The sequence below is a fragment of the Tachyglossus aculeatus genome, chromosome 2 (assembly GCF_015852505.1).
Source record: "Tachyglossus aculeatus isolate mTacAcu1 chromosome 2, mTacAcu1.pri, whole genome shotgun sequence".
Lineage (NCBI taxonomy): Eukaryota > Metazoa > Chordata > Mammalia > Monotremata > Tachyglossidae > Tachyglossus > Tachyglossus aculeatus.
This window is the reverse complement of record NC_052067.1, coordinates 148,343,581-148,362,650: the sequence shown is the minus strand read 5'-3', so window position 1 is coordinate 148,362,650 and position 19,070 is coordinate 148,343,581. Positions and strand designations below refer to the sequence as shown.

General features: G+C 42.3%; 1 protein-coding gene across 1 annotated transcript in view; it reads left to right on the top strand.

Moving 5' to 3' along the window:
• The window catches only part of ABCD2 (ATP binding cassette subfamily D member 2), a 117,244-nt gene that overhangs the window by 80,411 nt on the left and 17,763 nt on the right, over nt 1-19,070 (top strand). The window contains exons 7-8 of the mRNA XM_038770456.1: nt 1,564-1,709; nt 13,881-13,965. Coding sequence (XP_038626384.1) covers nt 1,564-1,709; nt 13,881-13,965 — 231 coding nt within the window. The remainder of the gene's footprint in view (nt 1-1,563; nt 1,710-13,880; nt 13,966-19,070) is intronic.

Genomic DNA, 19,070 nt, shown 5'->3' with positions numbered 1-19,070 from the left:
TCTGAGGCTCCATTTCTATCTATGCCCGTGAGTCCCTGAGAACCTTGCAGTTAATTGCTCATGGAAAGGCAGGTGGCTTTTGGATCCTCGACTATTTCTTGCTACCTATTGTAGGCAGTATTGTGCATTTTATTTTAAGTAGTGAATTCCCCAGATGAATTTCCCAAAGCAAACTAATCCACAGACCCATAAATGCTCTCACTTGCTCAAGGTCAAAGTGGGTATATAACGAAGGGCTCTGGCACATGTCTGAATGGTTCCGAGACAGGGCGGCATATTTTTTCACTATGGCATGTTATTCAGGTAAAATCTCTCAAGACGATAGATCAGCCCTCGATCTCAAATGTACCCATTTGGATAGAGGGATTCAAATGCTGAGAGAGGATTCCTGGATTTCACATATAGATCTTTGGTAATTGAAATATATGTTGCCAATTTGTACTTCCCAAGCACTTAGTACAGTGCTCTGCACATAGTAAGCGCTCAATAAATATGATTGATTAATTAATTGATTGATTGATTGAAAAATTAATCAGAGGAGCCTGCCTGAGAAATGCCTTCTCACACAGAGTTGATTTTTTTTAAAGCGCTCTGTAAAACGAGAGTAACAAGTGCTATTCATGCTTAATTTGAATTTATACACTGTGGAACTCTAACGGTCATCAGGAATGGTCTATAAATTTTGGAGAAATTGGTTAAAGGTTGGTTGACAAAATCAATTTGTAAAAAAAAAAGGAAGAAAAAGTCCTCCCTCTCATTCATTCATTCAGTCGTATTTATTGAGCACTTACTGTGTGTAGATCACTGTACTAAGCACTTGGAAAGTACAATTCTATCCACAAGTCTATCCACTTGTTTCAAAATTTGCCTTAGTTATATGTAGTCGGTAGACTCCTAAGAAACAGTGTAGGATTTGGGGTTTTAAATCTTAGAGAAATGAAAGTATTCCAAACATTTTTAACTGGCTGTCTCCCTTTTTATTTTTACATAGTAGTAATGGTATGTATTAAGTACTTACTGGATGCAGACCACAGTAGAGCTGGAAGAGAATTCACAATGGGAATTAGACACACTTCCTGTTTCTCGGGGGCTCTCAATCTAACAGATCTACATGACTTAACTGTAGTAACTGTACAGTATGTGAAATTTCCATGGTGTTGATGTAGAATTCTTGGATAAATTGTTTCATTTTCCCTTGTAATCATCATGCTCTGGAAAACAAAATTACAAATGACTGTAACTAATACTAACTAGTTTTTGATGCAATGTACAAATGGGAAAATGAAACTTAAGCAGTAATGCAACTTATATTTAGCAGCCTACAGAATCAAATTGTTTTTATGACATGCTTTTAGTGTGGCTGCAGTCCTAATCTATTCTTATGTAAACAGTATATCATCTTGTAGGCTGTTGAGAAAAACACCCATCCGAGGATAATTAGAGTTCTCCTAACATCGTATTTAGAGTCCACTGCATGGTTTCTAGTCCACCAGCTTGATGCAGTGAGTAAACAGACAGGAGAAATGAGTTAGTACCATTCTTTTTTGTGTATTGTTTTTACAGGCCGTATATGTCCATTGGAACACTGCGGGATCAAGTTATTTACCCCGATTCAGTAGAAGACATGCATGAGAAAGGATATAAAGACCAGGACCTTGAAATTATTCTCCATGATGTCCATCTCTATCACATAGTCCAGAGGGAAGGAGGTAAATTCTCTACTTTTTTTTTCTTCCAAGTATTGATTTTTAGAGAAGAAGGGTGGTCTAGTGGATAGAACACAGGTCTGAGAGTCAGACGTACCTGGATATTAATCCCGGCTCTGCATTTGTCTGCCGTGTGATCTTGGGCGAGTCACTTAACTTTTCTGTGCCTCAGTTACCTCATCTGTAAAATGGGGATTAAGACTGAGAGCTCCATGTGGGACAGGGACTGTGTCAAACCCAATTTACTTGTATCCACCCCAGGGGCAAGTACAGTGCTGAGTGCCTAGCAAGTGCTTAACAAATAACACAATTTGTGAAAATTATTTCAAACAGCTTTTCATATATCACTTCATTTGGTTTCTTCCACTATGAATTATATTAATCCATAAACTTCATTATTTCTATATTATTATATGTTATCCGGATTCTTTGTCTGACAAGGTGACCTCTAGCAGGAGAGATGCTGTCAGTTAAATGTAGCCACTTGTAGGTGGGGATAGAATCCCAGAGCAAAAATTTCCTTCCAGCAGAAGCAGCATGGCCGAGTGGGAAAATCACAGTCCTGGGAGTCAGAGGACCTGGGTTCTAATCCTAGCTATGCCACGGGCCTCCAGTGTGATTTTGGGCATGTCACATAATTTCTCTGTGCCTCAATTTCCTCATCTGTGAGCCCTGTGTGGGACAGGACTGTATCCAACCTGATTATCTTGTACCTACCCCAGTACTCAGTACAGTACTTGGCACATAGTAAGCACTTAACAAACAGCAGTATCATCATCAAAGTACAATCAGCCAGAGGCAGGAAGGGATGTGGCGCATAATAAGCAGCATGGCCCAGTGGCACAGGCCAGGGAATCAGAAGGAACTGGGTTCTAATCCCGATTCCACCGCTTGTCTGCTGTGTGATTTTGGGCAAGTCACTTTACTTCTCTGGGCCTCAGTAACCTCATCTGTAAAATAGGGTTGGAGATTTTGAGCCCCTTGTGGGACAGGGACTGCATCCAACCCAATTTGCTTGTATCCACCCCAGGTCTCCGTACATTTCCGGGCACTTAGTAAGCACTTAACAAATTCAAACGTTATTATTATTATTATCATCATTATTAAAAATAACCATAATAATAATAAAACACTGGGGTAGATATAAAATAAACAGATGAAACATAGTCCTTGTAAAATGGGGGATTCGGTGCCTATTATCCATCCTTCCTAGACTGTAAGCTCTATGGGGGGCAGGACGGGTGTCCAACCTGATTATCTTGTACCTATTCCAGCACTTGGCAAGTAGTAAGCACTTAACAAATACCATTATCATCATCAAAGTACAACAAACCAGAGGCAGGTAGAGATGTGGCATCTAGAGAAGTGCATAATAAAGCACTAGAGAAGATATAAAATAATTGGATAAAAAACAGTCCTTGCCTCAGAATCTAAGAGGGAATGAGAGGAAGTATTTTATATCCATTTTACGGATTAAGAAACTGAGGCACAGAGAAGTTAGGTGACTTCACATAACAGGCAAGTGGTAGAGCCGGATCTCCTGTCTCTTATTGCCATGTTCTTTCTCTTTTGATCCTTTTTAAGACGTGACGAAGCATGTGAATTTCAGGACGTTTTGTCACCCTCCAACTATATTTTAGGTATACAGACTTAACCGGTTCTAGGTACAGAGATCTGCACTTACCTAATGAACAAAACTCATTTAATATGATAATAAGAATCACAGAATCACATTAGATTTACATACAAGAGTCAAGATTAGAAATCACCTGTTGATTTAGGAGTGAATAGATACAACGGTCACACCCATGGCATCTTTTGCAGCGATCTATCATTTAAAAATTCCCATCTTCAGTTAAATAATGTATTTGGTTATGTAGGGTAATAGCCTAGAGAGGAAATACCCTGCTAAAAACTGCTAAATATGGGTTTGATTCAGAGATCAGATATCTCATTGTGAAACCAGGTGGATTAGCAACGGTAAGTAGGTAGTGCTTTCTGCAAATTAAAGGAGACAGATTGAATCTGACTTTGGAACGTTTATGCCTCTTTTCCATCCGTAAAACCGGTACAGCTGGATGCTTATGGTAAAAGAAATTTGACACCAAAGTAGCCTTTCAGAAAGGACCAGAGCTCTAAATAGTATGAAGGATCTTTTATAGGGTAGATTTTTAGAAAAATAATTTTGAAACTAGTAATAGTGTTTGTCCTTGGGCAGCAAGAAGGCACTTAGATGTGTTTATCACATAATAAAACCCAAAAGTAGAGGTTTTAACCTGCTTCATTAAAAACCAGTTCTGCCTGCTTATAAGCCATGTGACTCAAACCCAATCTCAGTGAGTTTCCAGAAAGATACTTTATAAATATTAAGGTATGTGACCAGCTATATGTAATAAATTGATCACTTTGGGGTCCTTCAGTGACTGATTTAAGGCTGTAGGGGAGCAATTTGTAAGAGGAACGTAGTGACACTATATATCAAGTTGGGACATTCAAGTTCGAATCAGTCAGTCAATCACTAGTATTTATTGAGTGTTTATATGGGCAGAACACTTTACTAAGTGCTTGGGAGAGTACAATACAACAGAATTAGCAGACACATTTTCTGTCCCCAGCGAGTTTACAGGCTAGAGACGAAGACAGACATGACTATAAATAACTTATTTAAACAATTTAAAAATGTGATTATGAAGGGTAAGCTTCCCTCTTCTCTAGAAGATCAGATCCATCAAACCAGAGACCTCAACAAGTGCTGTGATTAATTGTTTTGGTTTTAATTTTTAGTGTATATCATAACATTCTCCTCATTTCCCCCTTATTGGGTGGTGTGAGAGGCATTTGACATGCTACATGGAAATTCAGAATTCACATTTTCTTTCCTTTCAGTGCTTTGCTCAACTGTCTGCTTCTGTCTCCAGCCAAACTGTAACCATGCTGATCCTATCCTGCCTTGATTATTCAACAGCCTCCTTGCTGACTTCCCTGCCTCCTGTCTCTCCCCACTTCAGTCATCATCGTCAATCGTATTTATTGAGCGCTTATTGTGTGCAGAGCACTGTACTAAGCGCTTGGGAAGTACAAGTTGGCAACATATAGAGACAGTCCCTACCCAACAGTGGGCTCACAGTCTAAAAAGGCTCACAGTCTAAAAGTCCATACCTTACTCTGCTGCCCAGATCATTTTTCTGCAAAAAATGTTCAGCCCATGTTTCTCCACTCGTCACGAACCTTCAGTGGTTCCCCACCCACTTCCACATCCAGCAGAAACTCTGTAGCTTTAGAGTAATCAATCAGTTCTCATTCATTCAATCATATTTATTGAGTACTTACTGTGTGCGGAGCACTGTACTAAGTGCTTGGGAAGTAAAAGTCGGCAACATATAGAGACGGTCCCTACCCAACAACGGGCTCACGGTCTAGAAGGGGGAGACAGACAACAAAACAAAACATGTAGACAGGTGTCAAAATGATCAGAATAAATAGAATTATAGCTATATGCACATCATTATCAAAATAAATAGAATAGTAAATATGTACAAGTAAAATAAGTAGAATAATATATCTGTACAAATATATACAAGTGCTGTGGAGGGGGAAGGAGGTAGGGCAGAGTGGGAGGAGGGGGAGGAGGAGAGGAAAAAGGCACCTGGGAAGGCCTCCTGGAGGAGGTGAGCTCTCAGTAGGGCTTTGAAGGGAGGAAGAGAGCTAGTTTGGTAGATGTGTGGAGGGAGGGCATTCCAGGCCAGGGGGAGGACGTGGGCCGGGTGTCGACGGTGAGACAAGCGAGAGCAAGGCCCAGTGAGGAGGTTAGCAGCAGAGGGTGCGGGTTGGGCTGGAGAAGGAAAGAAGGGAGGTGAGGTAGGAGGGAGCGAGGTGATGGACAGCCTTGAAGCTGAGAGTGAGGAGTTTTTGCTTGATTCGTAGGTTGACAGGCAACCACTGGAGATTTTTGAGGAAAATCTCAAAATCTCCCCCACCCACCTTACATTTAGGATTTTCTAATCCCTGCTCATGGGTTCTAATTCATTCATTCAATCATATTTATTTAGAGCTTACTGTATGCAGAGCTCTGCACACAGCTCTGGCTGGCTCTGCCACTTGCCTGCTGTGTGACTTGGGGAAATTACTTTTTTTCTCTGGGCCTCTGTTACCTCATCTGTAAAATGGGGATTAACTGTCAGCCCCATGTGGGACAGGGACTGTGTCCAATCCAATTGGCTTGTAGCCACCCAGTGCTTTCATTCATTCATTCATTCATTCAATCGTATTTATTGAGCACTTACTGTGTACAGAGCACTGTACTAAGCGCTTGGGAAGTACAACTTGGCAACATATAGAGACAGTCACTACCCAACAACGGGCTCACAGTCTAAAAGGGGGAGACAGACAACAAAACAAAACATGTGGACAGATGTCAAGTCATCAGAACAAATAGAATTAAAGCTAAATGCACATCATTAGCAAAATAAATAGAATAGTAAATATATACAAGTAAAATAGAGTAATAAATCTGTACGAACATATATACAGGTGCTGTGGGGAGGGGAAGGAGGTAGGGTGGGGGGATGGGGAGGAGGAGAGGAAAAAGGGGACTCAGTCTGGGAAGCCTCACACATAGCACTTAACAAGTATCATAATTATTATCTAGGAAATGTATTAGGAATGATTACCCTGACTACACACTCTGCTGCTCTGATGCCAACCTACTCACTGTCCCTCAATCTTGTCTATCTTGCTGCTGATCCTTGTTGTGGGCAAGGAATGTGTCTGTTGTTATAGTGTACTCTCCCAAGCGCTTATACGGTAGGTGCTAAATAAATACGATTGACCCCTTTCCCATGTCCTCCATCTGTTGCCAACTTGTACTTCCCAAGCGCTTAGTACAGTGCTCTGCACACAGTAAGCACTCAATAAATACGATTGATTGATTGGTCCGGAACTCCCTCCCTCTTCCTATCAAACGACAATACTCCCCACCTTCAAAGCTGTCTTAAAATTACATCTCCCTCAAGAGGCTATCCCAGATAAATCCCTCATTTCCCCTTCTCCCCTTCCCTTCTGCGTCCCCTTGCTCTTGGATTGGTGCCCTTTAAGCACTTGATATTCACCTCAGCATCACTCCCACATCAATTATCTGCGTATTTGCAGTTTATTTTAGTGTCTGCCTCCCCCTCTAGACTGTAAGCTCCGGTGGGAAGGGAATGTGTCTACCAACTCTGCCATATTGTAATAATAATAATAATAATAATTTTGATAATCATTATGGTATTTTGTTAAGCGCTTACTATGTGCCAGGCACTGTTCTAAGCGCTGGGGTAGATACAAGATAATTGGTTGGACACAGTCCCTGTCCCACATGGGGCTCACTGTCTCCATCCCATTTACAGATGAGGGGAATGAGGTACAGAGAAGTTAAATAACTTGTCCAAGGTCACACAGCAGATAAGTGGGAGAGCCAGGATTAGAACCCATGGCCTTAGAACAGTGCTTCGCCCATAGTAAGCACTTAACTGATGCCATTATTATTATTATTATTATTATTATTATTATTATTATGACCTTCTGACTCCCGGGCCTGAGCTCTATCCACTATTCCACTCTGCTTCTCTCCTAAGTACTTAGTATAATGCCCTGCAAATATTAAGCGCACATTAAGTATAATTGATTGATTGACTGATAGACATTTCAGAAGGAATGTTTTGGGTCCAGCCTGTTTTCCCTTCTTTTCTTTAAACTGAACGAATCTTATTCAAGCAAGAAGCCAGAAACTTTTGAAGCATTCATATCTTGTGACAGGTTTGCCAATCACTTGTTATCTGTGATCAAGGTGAGTCACTTAACCTATTTGTATCCTTTTCCCCCATCTGCACCATGGGGATAATAATCTCTACCCCTCCCAATATGTACATAGGGATCTTGTGAAGATGACATGAGATAATAAGTACGAAAGTACTTTATGTTCCTAGGAAGAAAGGCTTTACATATATTCAAAGTATGATTATTGTTATTACTATTGTTATTTAAACAAGCAAACTCTTTATATCTACTTATGGGAGTAAGGATAAGGAAATTTGACTGGAGAGTTGAAATCAATCAGTAGTATTTACTGAGCACTTTTGGAAGCAAACCTTTTACTGACCATTTGGTCAGTAAAACAGAACTAAAACAAGTAAAACAACAAAAGTAAAAAAAATGTATTTCTGGAACTAGTGGAGGGAGAATGGTCCTGGGAGTCAGAGGGACCTGGGTTCTAATTAATAATCAATCAATCGTATTTATTGAGTGCTTACTGTGTGCAGAGCACTGTACTAAGTGCTTGGGAAGTACAAGTTGAATAATAATCAATAACAATCATTATTATAATAATTAATGATAATAATAAATTATTGCATATTACTATTAATAATTATTAATTATTAATTATTAATAATGATGATTTTGGTGTTTGTTAAGTGGGGAGAGGGTGTGGGCTGGAAGGGGTGGAGAGGCTTTGGCGGTGCTTAAGACTTGGGGGTCGGGGGTCGGGGGGCTGGTGAGCCCACTGTTGGGTAGGGACCATCTCTATATGTTGCCAACTTGTACTTCCCAAGCGCTTAGTACAGTGCTCTGCACACGGTAAGCGCTCAATAAATACAATTGAATGAATGAATGAATGGTGCAAAGCACTGTTCTAAGCGCTGGGGAGGATACAAGGTGATCAGGTTGTCCCATATGGGGCTCACAATCTTAATCCCCATTTTACAGATGAGATAACTGAGGCACAGAGAAGTTAAGTGATTTGCCCAAAGTCACACAGCTGACAAGAGGCGGAGCCGGGATTTGAACCCATGACCTCTGACTCCCAAGCCCGGGCTCTTTCTACTGAGCCACGCTGCAATTCCGGCTCCACCACTTGTTTGCAGTGTGACCTTGAGCAAATGCTTAACTTTCATGTGCTTCAATCAGTTCGGCTTGTTGTGGCTAGGGAATATGCCTTGTATATTGTTAGATTGACTTTCCCAAGTGCTTAATACAGTGCTCTGCATCATCATCATCAATCGTATTTATTGAGCACTTACTATGTGCAGAGCACTGTACCACGCGCTTGGGAAGTACAAATTGGCAACATATAGAGACAGTCCCTACCCAGCAGTGGGCTCACAGTCTAAAAGGGGGAGACAGAGAACAAAACCAAACATACTAACAAAATAAAATAAATAGAATAGATATGTACAAATAAAATAAATAAATAAATAGAGTAATAAAATATGTACAAACATATATACATATATACAGGTGCTGTGGGAAAGAGAAAGAGGTAAGATGGGGGGGATGGAGAGGGGGACGAGGGGGAGAGGAAGGAAGGGGCTCAGTCTGGGAAGGCCTCCTGGAGGAGGTGAGCTCTCAGCAGGGCCTTGAAGGGAGGAAGAGAGCTAGCTTGGCGGATGGGCAGAGGGAGGGCATGCCAGGCCCGGGGGAGGACGTGGGCCGGGGGTCGATGGCGGGACAGGCGAGAGCGAGGTACGGTGAGGAGATTAGCGGTGGAGGAGCGGAGGGTGCGGGCTGGGCTGTAGAAGGAGAGAAGGGAGGTGAGGTAGGAGGGGGCGAGGTGATGGACTCTGTACTCTGCACACAGTAAGTGCTCGACAAATACAGGTGCCTGACAGACTGACTGAAACTCCTGCTGAGTGAGGTGGGGGCAGCACCCTGGGAGGTCTTGGGCAACCAGCAGCAGCAGTAGGGTGGCTAGGAACAGCCCCCCATCAGGATAGCAGCGTGGGGAGACCCGCATTGGGTTTGGACAGTAGTATTCAATCAATTGAACAATCGTATTTGAGTGCTTGCCATGTGCAGAGGACCATACTAAGTGGTTGGGAGAGGATAATACAACAGAATCATTCCCTGCCCATAAAGAGCTTACAGTCTACAGTGTAGCAGCTGGCGGGGTTCCCAGGAATCAGGGAGAGGCCCAGTGTCGGGGGAGGGAAAGTGTTTAATTTGTGTGTTTGTGTGAGGGTGCATGTGTATTCCCTCTCCATCATCATCATCATCATCATCATTTCTGGCCTCACCACTTTTCTGCTGTGTGACTTTGGGCAAGTCACTAACTTCTCTGAACATCAATCAGTCAATCAATCAATCGTATTTATTGAGCACTTACTGTGTGCAGAGCACTGCACTAAGCACTTGGGAAGTACAAGTTGGCAACATATAGAGACAGTCCCTACCTAACAGTGGGCTCACAGTCTAGAAGGGGGAGACAGAGAACAAAACCAAACATATTAACAAAATAAAATAAATAGAATAGATATGTACAAGTAAAATAAATAAATAGAGTAATAAATACGTACAAACATATATACATATATACAGGTGCTGTCGGGAAGGGAAGGAGGTAAGACGGTGGGGATGGAGGGGGGGGGAGGAAGGAGGGGGCTCAGTCTGGGAAGGCCTCCTGGAGGAGGTGAGCTCTCAGTAGGGCCTTGCAGGGTAACATCAGTTACCTCATCTGTAAAATGAGGATTGAGAATATGAGCCCTATATAGGAGCCCAGTGTGGGCAGGGATTGTCTCTCTTTGTTGCTGAATTGTACTTTCCAAGCACTTAATCCAGTACTCTGCACACAGTAAGCGCTCAATAAATACGAATGAATGAATGAATGACAGGGACTGTGTCCAACCCAATTAACTTGTATCTACCCCAACACTTTGTACAGTGCTTGGCACCTAATAAGTGCTTAACAAATACCACAATTATTATTATTATTAATGGTATTTATTGAGCACTTTGTATGTGCAGAACATGTGGGAGAATATAATACAACAGAGTAGAATTAGCAGACATGTTCCCTGTGCAAAAAAGTCTCCTCTGTCTCCTCACTTATCACTTTCCCATAATTTGTCTTCTCTGACACCTGATCTCTCTTTCTCTCTCTCTCTCTTTCTCCATCCCTCCTCTCCTTCTCCTCCTCTCATTCATTCATTCATTCATTTAGTCAGTCAGTCATATTTATTGAGCACTTACTGTGTGCAAAGCACACAGTACTAAGTGCTTGGGAAGTACAAATCGGCAACATACAGAGATGATCCCTACCCAACAATGGGCTCACAGTCTAGAAGGGGAAGACAAAACTAGTAGGCAGTGTCAATACCATCAGAATAAATAGAATTATAGCTACATACACATCATTAATAAAATAAAAAGAGTAATAAATATGTACAAATATATACAAGTGCTGTGGGGAGGGGAAGGGGGTAAGGCAGAGGGAGGGGACTCCTTTTAATAATAATAATGATGACACTTGTTAAGCACTTACTATGAGTGAAGCACTGTTCTAAGCACTGGAAGGGATACAAAGTGATCAGGATGTCCCTCATGGGGCTCACAGTCTTAATCCCCATTTTACAGATGAGGTAATGAGGCTCAGAGGAGTTAAGTGACTTGCCCAAAGTCACACAGCTGACAAATGGCAGAGCCGGGATTAGAACCCATGACCTCTGACTCCCAAGCCCGTGCTCTTTCCATGGAGCCACACTGCTTCTCTTCTGTCTTAGTAATTGGGAGTCCCTAGAGGGACAGAGTCATTATCTAATTCCAACCTATATACTTTTTCCCAACACTTAGTATGGTGCTCTGCACACATTAAGTGCTTAATAAATATTATTACCACAGAACTGAACTGCTGATCGTCTCAAGCCCCTCTGTGGAAAGAGGTCTCTGAGCTCTGACAAGATGAGGTGGGCTGGACTTCCGATTAATCGAGGATATTTATTGAGTGGTCTCTGTGTGCGGACCACTGCAAGGAGCAGTTGGTTGTGTACAATACAATAGGAATCCAGCCCACAAGGAGCTTATAATCTACAGGGGCAAAATTTCAGAACTTTGAGTTTTTCTCTTTCAGGCTGGGGAAAAACAGGATCCTCTGTGTAGATAATGACCCAACTGCAGAGTCACTCACCTACTGCTAAGTGACTGCATTTAATATTGACATTATGCAAAAATATGCAGAATTTTCCCACTTGCACTGCAGAGAAGAAAAACGGCATCACTTATGTTACTAGGAAGCAACTAGGAGTAAAACCCTGTAGAAATATACTAGCCTTTGCCTTTTCCCATGCTGTTGAGGAACATATTTGGCAGTATGGTGAGAAACGTTTCTGTTTCTACTACAACCCAGCCCTCAAACATCGGTCCTCAAATGCCAACCTACTCACTGTACCTTCATCTTGTCTCTCTCACCGTTGAACTCTTATTCATGTCCTTTCTCCTACCTGGAACTCCCTCCCCTCCTTCAAATCTGACACACCACTACTCTTCCCCGCTCTCAAAAACCTACTAAAATAATATCTCCTTCAAGAAACCTTCCCTGACTCACTTTTCATTTCCCCACCCTATTCTACCTCCTTTCTGCCTTTGACTTTGAACTTGGGTTTGTAACCCTTAAACACTTTGACACACACCCCACCCCTACTCCGACAATACTTAAATACATATTTTTCTACTCTATTCCTTCCTCTATATGTAATTTACTTTATTAATAATAATAATAATGGCATTTATTAAGCGCTTACTATGTGCAAAGCACTGTTCTAAGCACTGGGGAGGTTACAAGGTGATCAGGTTGTCCCACGGGGTGCTCACAGTCTTAATCCCCATTTTACAGATGAGGTAACTGAGGCCCAGAGAAGTTAAGTGACTTGCCCAAAGTCACACAGCTGACAATTGGCAGCGGGATTTGAACCCATGACCTCGGACTTCAAAGCCCGGGCTCTTTCCACTGAGCCACGCTGCTTCTTAATACCTGCCAGTCCCACTAGATTGTCAGCTCCTTGAGGGTAGCTTCATGTCTTCAAGCTCTATTGTATTGTATTCTCCCAACTACTTAGTACAGTCAATCAAACAATGGCATTTATTGAGTGCTTACTCACTTCCCCTACTCCTTCTCCCTTCTGCGTCATCATTGCAGTTAGATTTCTACCTTTTATTCATCCCACCCTCGGCCCCATAGCACTTTTGATGATATCCATAATTTATTTTAATATCTGAATCCCTTTTTTAGAGTATAAGCTCCTTGTGGGTAGGGATTGTGTCTACTAAGTGTGTAATATTGTACTATCCCGAGCACTTTTTACAGTGCTCGACACACTGTAACACTCACTAAATATGATTGATTAAGTGCTTAGTAGAGTGCTCTGGCCACAAAGAGTTATTAAGGTAGAATGCCTGGTGGACAGAGCATGGGCATGGAATTCAGAGGACCTGGGTTCCAATTCTGCCTCTGCCATTTGCCAACCTTGTGATCTTGGGCATGTCACTTAACTTTTTCATGCTCCAGTTTCTTCATCTGTAAGATGGAGATTAAATGTCTGTTCTCCCTCCCCCTTAGATAGTAGACCTCATGAAGGATAAGGGTTATATCAAACCAGATGTCTCTTGTGTCTGCCTCAGCTCTTAATTCAGTGCCTGGCACATAGTAAATGTGTTTAACAAATACCATAATTATTAATATCATGACCAACTTTGTATGTCTACATGTTTTGTTTTGTTGTCTGTCTCCCTCTTCTAGACTGTGAGCCCGTTGTTGGGTAGGGACATCTCTATATGTTGCCCACTTAAGCAGCGTGGCTCAGTGAAAAGAGCCCGGCTTTGGAGTCAGAGGTTGTGGGTTCAAATCCCAGCTCTGCCACTTCTTAGCTCTGTGACTTTGGGCAAGTCACTTAACTTCTCTGGCCCTCAGTTACCTCATCTGTAAAATGTGGATTAAGACTGTGAGCCCCCGTGGGACAACCTGATCACCTTGTAACCTCCCCAGCACTTAGAACAGTGCTTTGCACGTAGTAAGTGCTTAATAAATGCCATCATCATTATTAGTATAATTATTCCCAAGCGCTTAGTACAGTGCTCTGCACACAGTAAGTGCTCAATAAATATGATTGAATGAATGAGCGCTCAATAAATACGGTTGAATGAATGAATAATATTGTTGTTCAACATTTCCCTAAATTGGGATTGACTGTACAGTCCCACTTCAACCAGGAATGTTGAAAAGATGTGATATAACATACAGGATTACCTTTGAATTTACTGTACCTATAGAATAGATCTGATTAAAGACTACAGGAATGTGGCATAAGAATGTTAACCAACACTAATTTGTAATGTTTGGATGTTCTCATTGCGTCTGCCTCTTGGAAGGATGGGATGCCATTATGGATTGGAAGGACGTCCTGTCAGGAGGAGAAAAGCAGAGGATGGGCATGGCTCGCATGTTCTATCATAAGTAAGTATTCTACGCATTTATGTGCAAGCCTTCATAAATCCAGAAACCGTTCTGGAGGAGGGGACGGTCAGCCCTTCCTTAGCGGATGACAAGGACAGCTGATTAATAATAATAATAATAATGGTAATGTATTTATTAAGCACTTACTATGTGCAAAGCATTGTTCTAAGCACTCGGGAGGTTACAAGGTGATCAGGTTGTCCCTCGGGGGGCTCATAGTCTTAATTCTCATTTTACAGATGAGGTACCTGAGGCACAGAGAAGTGAAGTGACTTGCCCAAAGTCACACAGCTGACAATTGGCAGAGCTGGGGTTTGAAACCATGACCTCTGACTCCAAAGCCTGGGCTCATTCCACTGAGCCTTCTCTAATGAATGCCTGGACCTTATGCCTTAAGGTGGTATTCATGAGTGTTCATCTAGGGAATGAGTGACCCTCATTCCCTAACTTCTTTGGATTTGAGTCACTTCAAATGTTCCAAAGAATGTGGGGCAGCTCCATCAAATTTTGAAATCATGAATATTTAGAAATTGGATTATCACTAATCCTATTGAATGAGATGGCCTAGTGGATGGAACAAAAGCCTGGGATTCAGCAGCAACACTTGTCTGCTGTGTGAACTTGGGCACGTACTTCACTTCTCTGTGCCTCAGTTACATCATCTGGAAAATGGGGATTCAATACCTGTTCATTCATTCATTCATTCAATCGTATTTATTGAGCGCTTGCTGTGTGCAGAGCACTGTTCTCCCTCCTACTTAGATTGCGAGCCTCGTGTGGGCCCTGATTAACTTGTATTTACACCAGCACTTGGCAGATAGTAAGCACTTGGCAAGTACCATGATTTTTCATTTCATTATTATTACTATCATCCCTCCCTCTGCAGCATCTCTTCTGAGAGAAGCAGTGTGGCTCAGTGGAAAGAGCCCGGGCTTTGGAGTCAGTGGTCATGGGTTCAAATCCTGGCTCCACCAATTGTCAGTTGTGTGACTTTGGGCAAGTCACTTAACTTCTCTGTGCCTCAGTTCCCTCATCTGTAAAATGGGAATTGACTGTGAGCCCCCGTGGGACAACCTGATCACCTTGCAGCCTCCCCAGTGCTTAGAATAGTGCTTTGCACATAGTAAGCACTTAATAAATGCCATCATTATTATTATTCCTGGGTCTTACCCTCTAAGCACTTTGATACCAACTCCAATTCCACCCACAGCACTTGTGTATCATCATCATCAATCGTATTTATTGAGCGCTTACTATGTGCAGAGCACTGTATCTATCCTTATTCTCCATTGCTTCTCCTATCTGTAATTTATTTTAGTGTCTGTCTCAGGGGTTGTAAGATCCTTGAGGGTGTTATGGAGAGGGAATGTGTCTGTTTACTGTTATATTGTAATCTCCCAAGCACTTAGTACAGTGCTCTGCACCCAGTAAGCACTCAATAAATACAGTTGAATGAATGAATTTCACCAATTCTTTTGTACTCATTCAAGTGTTTAGTGCAGTGCTCTGGGCACAGCAGATGCTCAAGAAATACCATTGAGCACCGATTTTTCAAAGTCCCACAGTTTTACCTTTATGCTTCCAAGTTTACCTGAGCAGAATTTTGGAGTCCAAACTAAGTGGACAAAATAGGTAGTATCTCAAGCAAACTGCCTGGAGAAACTGAAGAAGGCAAAAAAGTGGTCAGGCCATTGGGAATTAGAAGAACTCAACTAATTTTCTCATTCCCTTATCACTTCGTCTATTTTCCCTCCAATGGTTATTACAATTTTTTATAGCACAGATGGATGTTTTGAAGGTTCTGTCAGTATGTTTAATGTCCTGTTTTATTGCTCAGAGAAATCCAGAACATGCTCAGTTATCTGCAAAGATGATGCAGGTGATTAAGAACAACAGTTAAACCCCCGTTCTTCGCGAAAGGCAACTTGCTACCCTAGGAAAGACCTTGGAAGCAGCATGTCTGAAGAAGGAGCCACTTTGGCTGGCTAGGACCAGGCTCTCCTCAAGAAGCTGGCAGGAGAAAAGACAGCAGAGAGAAATAGAGGCGGAAGCCTGGGCTTTGAAATTGGATTTTGAAATCTGCATTAGAGCTTCGACATGCTTAGACCATAATTAGGAGTATCCGGACTGCGGAGGGGAAGAGAAAATTGCCTGGTGCCCAACTGAGAGGAATGAAGAACGATCTAAGGCAGCACAGATAATCCTCTTTACAGTCAATCCATATGTGGAAAACTGGGAGGGCACCGATTTCTGAAATATAAACTGCTAGATTAATATAAATTAGTGTGAGGAACAGCTGATTATGCTAGCTAATCCTCCTGATGCAGACAAAAGATTTTTGCGTAGATCATTTTTTGTGGTGCTTCTGTCTTCAGATGTGGGTGATGGGATTCAAGTGTGACTTTTAGAATCTGACATTTATGAACAGCTGTTGCCTGCTTTCACCTCTAGCCTGGAACCTACCCATAAACTCCCATGTAACACAACCACTGTCATAGCTGGCGAAATAAGATCGGGGAAAATGTGAATGGAAAATTCTTATTGTGTCAGCGAATTAGGTTCAACTGTCTGAAGCACACAAGGCCCAAAAAGAAATGCCAATTAGTGAAAAGAGCCCGGGCTTTGGAGTCAGAGGTCACGGGTTCAAATCCCAGCTCAGTCAATTGTCAGCTGTGTGACATTGGGCAAGTCACTTAACTTCTCTGTGCCTCAGTTCCCTCATCTGTAAAATGGGGGTTAAGACTGTGAGCCCCCCCGTGGGACAACCTGATCACCTTATATCCTCCCCAGCGCTTAGAACAATGCTTTGCACATAGTAAGCACTTAATAAATGCCATTATTATTATTATTATTATTTATTAAGATGACAAGTGCCCACCATAATATTCATGATTCATCTGTCTATGACATTGCTAGGATAATGAAAGTAAGAGAAAAAGCCAAAGAATTAAGAAGTGTTATGCAACAAGTAATAAAAACTTTGAATGGATGAAAGAGGAAATTAATGACTCAAGAAAGGGAAAAAAAGATTATTGAAAGGTTGGAAATTAGCATCCATGGAAAAAAAGTTGAAGGAGTTATGCTTTCACTGTACCTAGAAAAAGAGAAATATTTCATAATGGGCTTAAATACTGTGAAGGATGATGGCCAGCTTTTCTTCAATTATGTTGAGTCAGATGGAAACTAATTTAAGCGAGAGACTTAGGCTTGATAAAAGGAAAAGAAAAGTCTTCATTGTTATTAGTCTTCCTCTTTCTGCCGAATTCCAAATGACCAAATTTCTTGTCCTAGTTGTGCATTCAATCATTTATTCTGATTCAACTGTTTGTAAATAACTTTATGTCTTTTTCCCCACTTGACGTCTAAGCTCCTCGGCCTACAGAATATTTCTGTGTGTCTGTTGAACTTTCCCAAAAACTTGGTTCAGTGCCGTCAGTGGGTAATTAACAACTACAACAGAGGCCAGGATGAAAGATTGGTATTGAAGGGTGCACAACCATAGGTAACCTTCTCCATGCTTTGGTATTGGCTGGCATAGGTGCCAAAACTGAGTTGCCAAAATAGGATCATAGATCCCTGCTCTCTCCTCCATCATGCAAGAACCTGAGAAGCAGTGTGGCCTAGTGGAAAGAGCATGGACCTAGGAGCCCCTAGGACTCCCTTCTCTCCTTCTCCAGCCCAGCCCGCACCCTCCGCTCCTCTGCCGCTATTCTCCTCACTGTACCTCGTTCTCGCCTGTCCCGCCATCGACCCCCGGCCCACTTCATCCCCCGGGCCTGGAATGCCCTCCCTCTGCCCATCCGCCAAGCTAGCTCTCTTCCTCCCTTCAAGGCCCTACTGAGAGCTCACCTCCTCCAGGAGGCCTTCCCAGACTGAGCCCCTTCCTTCCTCTCCCCCTCGTCCCCCTCTCCATACCCCCATCTTATCTCCTTCCCTTCCCCACAGCACCTGTATATATGTATATATGTTTGTAATATTTATTACTCTATTTATTTATTTATTTATTTTACTTGTACATATCTATTCTATTTATTTTATTTTGTTAGTATGTTTGGTTTTGTTCTCTGTCTCCCCCTTTTAGACTGTGAGCCCACTGTTGGGTAGGGACTGTCTCTATATGTTGCCAACTTGTACTTCCCAAGTGCTTAGTACAGTGCTCTGCACACAGTAAGCACTCAATAAATATGATTGATGATGATGATGATGCCCTCCCTCTGCACATGCGCCAAGCTAGCTCTCTTCCTCCCTTCAAGGCCCTACTGAGAGCTCACCTCCTCCAGGAGGCCTTCCCACACTGAGCCCCCTCTTTTCTCTCTCCCTCCTCCCCCTCCCCATCCCCCCCGCCTTACCTCCTTCCCCTCCCCACAGCACCTGTATATATGATATATGTTTGTACATATTTATTAGTCTATTTTATTTGTACATGTTTATTCCATTTATTTTATTTTATTAATATGTTTTGCTTTGTTCTCTGTCTCCCCCTTCTAGACTGTGAGCCCACTGTTGGGTAGGGACCATCTCTATATGTTGCCAACTTGTACTTCCCAAGCGCTTAGTACAGTGCTCTGCACATAGTAAGCGCTCAATAAATACGATTGAATGAATGAATGAATGAATATGGGTTCTAATCCTGGCTGTGTCATATGTCTGCTCTGTGACCTTGGGCAAATCACTTAACTTCTCTGTGCCTTAGTTCCCTCATCTGTAAAATGGCAATTAAGAGTGCGAGTCCCATCTGGGACAGGGACTGTTTCCAACCTGATTACCTTGTATCTACCCCAGTGCTTAGAACAGTGCTTGGCATACAGCAAACACTTAACAAATACCACTACTATTAATATTATTATTGTTATCTCTTTCCTCGCTCTCTGGGCTGTGATGCACCTATGAGGGCCCTGACCCTCCCCTAGAACTATAGGAGGTTTCACTGGACCTTATCCAGGCCTTATGGCAGTCAGGATTCATGCCCCAATCTCTCCCCAAGTCAGCCTTCTCCAGACCCTCAGTCCCTGAGCACCATCCCTAGGAGGAAGAATGGATGACTCTGCTAATGATATTCATTAAGCGCTTACTTGTTGGTGCCAAGCAACGAATTAAGCACTGGG